We start from the raw sequence: 7,590 nt of genomic DNA on the forward strand, positions 1-7,590 counted from the left end.
ATATAATTTATATTTATTTATTTTGCCGTTTTTGTTTACATGTTAAAGGTGCTTTAATGAATATACATGCATGTTTAACACATATAGTGTTATGATCCGCTGCCCGGATCATATTTTTGTTTTTGTTTTCAAGTCACTTGTGTTTTCAGCACCTCTTGAGTTTGTTTCTGTTGCCATGACGGCAGATTATAGTCACCTGCCTCTGGTTAGTGTCCCGGACGCGCACCTGTTGCCCGGGCACTAATCAGAGGGCTATTTAGTTTACGCGCTGGCCTCATTCGGTCTGTTGGTTTTGTTTGCTCCTACGCAACAAGTTACGCTCCTAGTTTCGCTCATAGTTTACATTTTGATATTAGCATCTTTGCTACCCTCTTGTTTTCCGTGCCGTGGTGCACCGCGCAGCATTTTGTTCTGCAATCAGAATAAATCATTTATTCTCACCTGCAAGCCGCTTCCTGACATCCCTCTGTATCTTGAAAAGACGACCTCCGGCATCACAATGCCACGTAAGCGTAACATATAGATTCCTTTCTTTCATGAAGACAAGAATATAAGTTGGTGTATTACCTGATTCTGATGACTTGCGTTGATTGTAATCAGACAGTAGTGATGATAACGTCCACGTTTTCAAATGGAGGAGAAAAAAAGTTCCTCCTTTCTGTCTAATACCACATGAAAGTGTTTGGTTTTTGGCATCTAATTTGTCCAGCTTCCATATTCGTTTTTATACACTTTACAAGAAATACATTGGCGGCAAACTCCGTAGCTTGCTAGCTTGTTTGCGCTGGCTTTCGGAGACTCTTATTTTGAAAGCGCATGCGCGATGGAGCGGCACTTTTATTGTGAAGACAGGAACTGTGCAGTCAGTCTTTAGGCTTTTGACGAGATGTACGGTTGAAAAAAAAAAGGGTCTTTTTTTCCTTCACAATTTTGATTGATTGATTGGAACTTGTATTAGTAGATTGCACAGTACAGTACATATTCCGTACAATTGACCACTAAATGGTAACACCCCAATAAGTTTTTCCACTTGTTTAAGTCGGGTCATGTGACCGCCTGGCTCTATTTGATTGGTTCAACGTCACCAGTGACTGCATCTGATTGGTGGAACGTAGTGAACGTCACCAGTGACTGTATTGAAACGCAGGCACTATGAAGGTCTGTCTGACAGACCAAAACAAACAAAGTGTGCATTAACAGATCGATAAAAATTAGTAGCGAGTAGCGAGCTGAATGTAGATAAAAGTAGCGGAGTAAAAGTAGCGTTTCTTCTCTATAAATATACTCAAGTAAAAGTAAAAGTATGTTGCATTAAAACTACTCTTAGAAGTACAATTTATCCCAAAAGTTACTCAAGTAGATGTAACGGAGTAAATGTAGCGCGTTACTACCCACCTCTGCTCGTATAGTAGTACAGTTGGCACAGTACAGTAAAGTGACAGTTAATATTTAAACATTTCACATGTGACATTTCAAACTATTTTGAACAGAAATAGTTCATGCACATTCAGGTGAATTATTCAAAATTACAATAAAAAATTTTTTGGGCTGGGGGCCATGTATATATATATATATATATATATATATATATATATATATATATATATATATATATATATATATATATATATACGTACTAGGGATGTCCCGATCCGATATTTGGATCGGATCGGCCGCCAATATTTGCCAAAAATTGCGTATCGGCAAGGAATGGGAAAATGCCGATCCAGTTTTAAAAAAAACTCCGGTCCGTGTTTTCCAACGCACCGATTTAAATAATATATTCCACTTTTCTGCTGCTCCCTAATTTCCGTTCCGCATTTTCCAGCACACCTTCAACACATCCACAGGTCTGTGGATTCTCACACAGTTGCATTTAGCTGCTGGCATTACACGACAGGCTCTTCTCACTCTTTCCTGTGTCTCCCTCTCACAGACAGCAAGCGCACCTTCTTACACACGTCACATACTGTCACGTCACACGTCACATACGTATACGTCCTCTCCCAGCAGAGAGGTAGCACCATGGCTAACGTTAGCTGTGATGCTAGCGCAGCCGCTAAGGTGCGCGCCTGCTCAAGCGTCCTCTGCGCACGGCAAATCTATGCCACGCACAAAATCAAATAAAAAAATAAGCGCATAACAATTTTCGACACACGGACACGACAGAGAAAACAGTTTTCGTCATCATTGTTCAAATATTGTAACGTCTGTCGAGACGCTTATCTCCATTCGGTGCCACACGTCCACACCATCAAAATGCCGAGGCAAACATTTCCACATCAACACCGTATGAAAAAAATAGTGATTTTTTTTTAGTTGTGATTTCCTTCTCTGCATGAAAGTTTAAAAGTAGCATATATTAATGCAGTATGAAGAAGAATGTTTTAATGTAGACACATAGAATCATCATACTGCTGTCATTATATGCATCAAGTGTTCATTCAAGGCTAAGGCAAAATATCGAGATATATATCGTGTATCGCAATATGGCCTTAAAATATCGCAACATTAAAAAAAGGCCATATCGCCCAGCCCTAGTTCAATGATGCCATTTCTGTTTGTCATGTATAATTTTGTCTATTTTGTGTTTATCCTTGAATAAACAGGTCAGTTTCTTGTTACCAACCATTGTGTATTATTCAAACTCCCCTAATTCAGCTGGCTAGTTGTTATCAAGAGTACTAAAACCCTTTTCAACATGATTCTGACAACTAAGTAGGCTAAATAACTTTAAACTTTAATACGTGCTCGGATAGGCCAGTATCGGTCAGTATCGGTATCGGATCGGAAGTGCAAAAACAATATCGGTATCGGATCGGAAGTGCAAAAACCTGGATCGGGACATCCCTAATACATACATATACAGGTAAAAGCCAGTAAATTAGAATATTTTGAAAAACTTGATTTATTTCAGTAATTGCATTCAAAAGGTGTAACTTGTACATTATATTTATTCATTGCACACAGACTGATGCATTCAAATGTTTATTTCATTTAATTTTGATGATTTGAAGTGGCAACAAATGAAAATCCAAAATTCCGTGTGTCACAAAATTAGAATATTACTTAAGGCTAATACAAAAAAGGGATTTTTAGAAATGTTGGCCAACTGAAAAGTATGAAAATGAAAAATATGAGCATGTACAATACTCAATACTTGGTTGGAGCTCCTTTTGCCTCAATTACTGCGTTAATGCGGCGTGGCATGGAGTCGATGAGTTTCTGGCACTGCTCAGGTGTTATGAGAGCCCAGGTTGCTCTGATAGTGGCCTTCAACTCTTCTGCGTTTTTGGGTCTGGCATTCTGCATCTTCCTTTTCACAATACCCCACAGATTTTCTATGGGGCTAAGGTCAGGGGAGTTGGCGGGCCAATTTAGAACAGAAATACCATGGTCCGTAAACCAGGCACGGGTAGATTTTGCGCTGTGTGCAGGCGCCAAGTCCTGTTGGAACTTGAAATCTCCATCTCCATAGAGCAGGTCAGCAGCAGGAAGCATGAAGTGCTCTAAAACTTGCTGGTAGACGGCTGCGTTGACCCTGGATCTCAGGAAACAGAGTGGACCGACACCAGCAGATGACATGGCACCCCAAACCATCACCCAACCATGCAAATTTTGCATTTCCTTTGGAAATCGAGGTCCCAGAGTCTGGAGGAAGACAGGAGAGGCACAGGATCCACGTTGCCTGAAGTCTAGTGTAAAGTTTCCACCATCAGTGATGGTTTGGGGTGCCATGTCATCTGCTGGTGTCGGTCCACTCTGTTTCCTGAGATCCAGGGTCAACGCAGCCGTCTACCAGCAAGTTTTAGAGCACTTCATGCTTCCTGCTGCTGACCTGCTCTATGGAGATGGAGATTTCAAGTTCCAACAGGACTTGGCGCCTGCACACAGCGCAGAATCTACCCGTGCCTGGTTGACGGACCATGGTATTTCTGTTCTAAATTGGCCCGCCAACTCCCCTGACCTTAGCCCCATAGAAAATCTGTGGGGTATTGTGAAAAGGAAGATGCAGAATGCCAGACCCAAAAACGCAGAAGAGTTGAAGGCCACTATCAGAGCAACCTGGGCTCTCATAACACCTGAGCAGTGCCAGAAACTCATCGACTCCATGCCACGCCGCATTAACGCAGTAATTGAGGCAAAAGGAGCTCCAACCAAGTATTGAGTATTGTACATGCTCATATTTTTCATTTTCATACTTTTCAGTTGGCCAACATTTCTAAAAATCCCTTTTTTGTATTAGCCTTAAGTAATATTCTAATTTTGTGACACACGGAATTTTGGATTTTCATTTGTTGCCACTTCAAATCATCAAAATTAAATGAAATAAACATTTGAATGCATCAGTCTGTGTGCAATGAATAAATATAATGTACAAGTTACACCTTTTGAATGCAATTACTGAAATAAATCAAGTTTTTCAAAATATTCTAATTTACTGGCTTTTACCTGTATGTATGTATGTATGTATGTATGTATGCATGTATGTATGTATGTATGTATATATATATATATATATATATATATATATATATATATATATATATATATATATATATGGCAGTGCCATGTTGGCGTCATCGCTCCGAGAGCGAATAATAGAAAGGCGTTTAATTCGCCAAAATTCACCCATTTAGAGTTCGGAAATCGGTTAAAAAAATATATGGTCTTTTTTCTGCAACATCAAGGTATATATTGACGCTTACATAGGTCTGGTGATAATGTTCCCCTTTAAAGGCACTGCCTTTAGTGTCCTCTACAACCTGTCGTCACGTCCGCTTTTCCTCCATACAAACAGCGTGCCGGCCCAATCACATAATATCTACGGCTTTTCAAACACACATAAGTGAATGCAATTCATACTTGGTCAACAGCCATGCAGGTCACACCGAGGGTGGCCGTATAAACAACTTTAACACTGTTACAAATATGCGCCACACTGTGAACCCACACCAAAACAAGAATGACAGACACATTTAGGGAGAACATCCGCACCGTAACACAACAGAACAAATACCCAGAACCCCTTGCAGCACTAACTCTTCCGGGACGCGACAATATACACCCCCCCCCCCCCGCTATCCTCCTACCCCACCCCCCCACCTCAACCCCGCCCACCTCAACTTCCTCATGCTCTCTCAGGGAGAGCATGTCACAAATTCCAAGCTGCTGTTTTGAGGCATGTTAAAAAAAAAAAAAAAGCACTTTGTGACTTCAATAATACATATGGCAGTGCCATGTTGGCATTTTTTGCCATAACTTGAGTTGATTTATTTTGGAAAACCTTGTTACATTCTTTAATGCATCCAGCGGGGCATCACAACAAAATGAGGCATAATAATGTGTTAATTCCACAACTGTATAAATCGGTATCGTTTGATATCGGAATCGGTAATTAAGAGTTGGACAATATCGGATATGGGCAAAAAAAGCCATTATCGGACATCTCTAATAATTACTACTTGTCTTGCAGACGTCCAGCAGCTGATTGGTCGACAAGAAGAACGTCTTTCTTATCCGCATGCGGGGAGCTCCACTTTAGAGCGGGAAGATCCACAGACCTTCCGCTTTAAAGAGGAAGAGGAGGAACTCTGGATTAGTCAGGAGGAAGGGTGTCTTCTATGGCAGGAGGAGGCCGATCTCACCAAGTTGCCACTGACCGTTGTCTCTGTGAAGACTGAAGACCATGAGGACAAACCACCTGAGTCCTCACAGCTTCATTATAGTCTAAGTGAGAAGAACAAGGGGGCGGAGCCTCAAAGCTGCAGCAGATTAACACGAAACCCGAGGACAGAAGCTGATGAAGACCACTGTGGCGGATCACAAGCTGACAACCTCTTAGCTCCACTATCAGGCAGTGACGACACATCACACTATCCAGAGGATGGAGATACTCAAGAACCCTTGAGCAGCGATACAGACTGTGAAGATGATATTAAGACGGATAAAAACTCTGAATGTTCTAAACAAAACATGTGTAAAAAATGTTTAACCTGCTCAGTTTGTGATAAACCCTTTTCTTATAAGAGTGACCTGGCTCAACACATGCGGACGCACACTGGAGAGAAACCTTTTAGTTGCTCTATTTGCCATAAGCTGTTCTCTGTCAAAAGCAATATGCGTTCGCACATGAAGAGACACACGGGACAAAGACTTTTCAGTTGCTCGGACTGCGGCAAAACGTTCTTTCAAAAGGTACACATGCTGTCCCACATGAGAACGCACACGGGAGAGAAACCTTTCAGTTGCTTGGTTTGCGGCAGAACATTCTCCGAGAAGAATTCCGTCAGGTTGCACGTCAGGACGCACACGGGAGAAAAACCTTTCACTTGCTCGGTTTGCGATAAAAGATTTTCCCGAAAGACGCTGTTGGTGTCGCACACGAGAACGCACACGGGAGAAAAACCGTACCACTGCTCAATTTGCGGAGATGGGTTTTCTCGGAAGTCGTCTTTGAACAAACACGTGCAGAGCCACTGATGGTTCTTCTGTCTTCCATACAGTTGGCGTTAGAAGTGAAGTGTTTAAGCTATAGACAGGTTAACTTCTCTAATATATTTTGTTTGATGCTGGTCTTTGAATGCAACACATAATCAATTGTAATAATAATCAATTGTTGATGTCTCTGTCAATGAATGCTTTCTAATGTAACCTGCTCAGTTTGTGATAAACCCTTTTCTTATAAGAGTGACCTGGCTCAACACATGCGGACGCACACTGGAGAAAAACCTTTTAGCTGCTCTATTTGCCATAAGCTGTTCTCTGTCAAAAGCAATATGCGCTCGCACATGAAGAGACACACGGGACAAAGACTTTTCAGTTGCTCGGACTGCGGCAAAACGTTCTTTCAAAAGGTACACATGCTGTCCCACATGAGAACGCACACGGGAGAGAAACCTTTCAGTTGCTTGGTTTGCGGCAGAACATTCTCCGAGAAGAATTCCGTCAGGTTGCACGTCAGGACGCACACGGGAGAAAAACCTTTCACTTGCTCGGTTTGCGATAAAAGATTTTCCCGAAAGACGCTGTTGGTGTCGCACACGAGAACGCACACGGGAGAAAAACCGTACCACTGCTCAATTTGCGGAGATGGGTTTTCTCGGAAGTCGTCTTTGAACAAACACGTGCAGAGCCACTGATGGTTCTTCTGGCTTCCATACAGTTGGCGTTAGAAGTGAAGTGTTTAAGCTATAGACATGTTAACTTCTCTAATATATTTTGTTTGATGCTGGTCTTTGAATGCAACACATAATCAATTGTAATAATAATCAATTGTTGATGTCTCTGTCAATGAATGCTTTCTAATGTAACCTGCTCAGTTTGTGATAAACCCTTTTCTTATAAGAGTGACCTGGCTCAACACATGCGGACGCACACTGGAGAAAAACCTTTTAGTTGCTCTATTTGCCATAAGCTGTTCTCTGTCAAAAGCAATATGCGTTCGCACATGAAGAGACACACGGGACAAAGACTTTTCAGTTGCTCGGACTGCGGCAAAACGTTCTTTCAAAAGGTACACATGCTGTCCCACATGAGAACGCACACGGGAGAGAAACCTTTCAGTTGCTTGGTTTGCGGCAGAACATT

The 7,590-nt window shown here is 41.7% G+C and overlaps 1 protein-coding gene across 1 annotated transcript in view; it reads left to right on the forward strand.

The window, feature by feature from the left end:
* LOC133577163 (uncharacterized) overlaps positions 1-6,894 on the forward strand; it is a 29,004-nt gene extending 22,110 nt beyond the window's left edge. Inside the window, exon 3 of the mRNA XM_061930781.2 lies at positions 5,477-6,894. Coding sequence (XP_061786765.2) covers positions 5,477-6,483 — 1,007 coding nt within the window. The 3' untranslated portion in view covers positions 6,484-6,894. The remainder of the gene's footprint in view (positions 1-5,476) is intronic.
* The last annotated feature ends 696 nt before the right edge of the window (positions 6,895-7,590 follow it).

Source organism: Nerophis lumbriciformis, linkage group LG03 (genome assembly GCF_033978685.3).
Source record: "Nerophis lumbriciformis linkage group LG03, RoL_Nlum_v2.1, whole genome shotgun sequence".
Lineage (NCBI taxonomy): Eukaryota > Metazoa > Chordata > Actinopteri > Syngnathiformes > Syngnathidae > Nerophis > Nerophis lumbriciformis.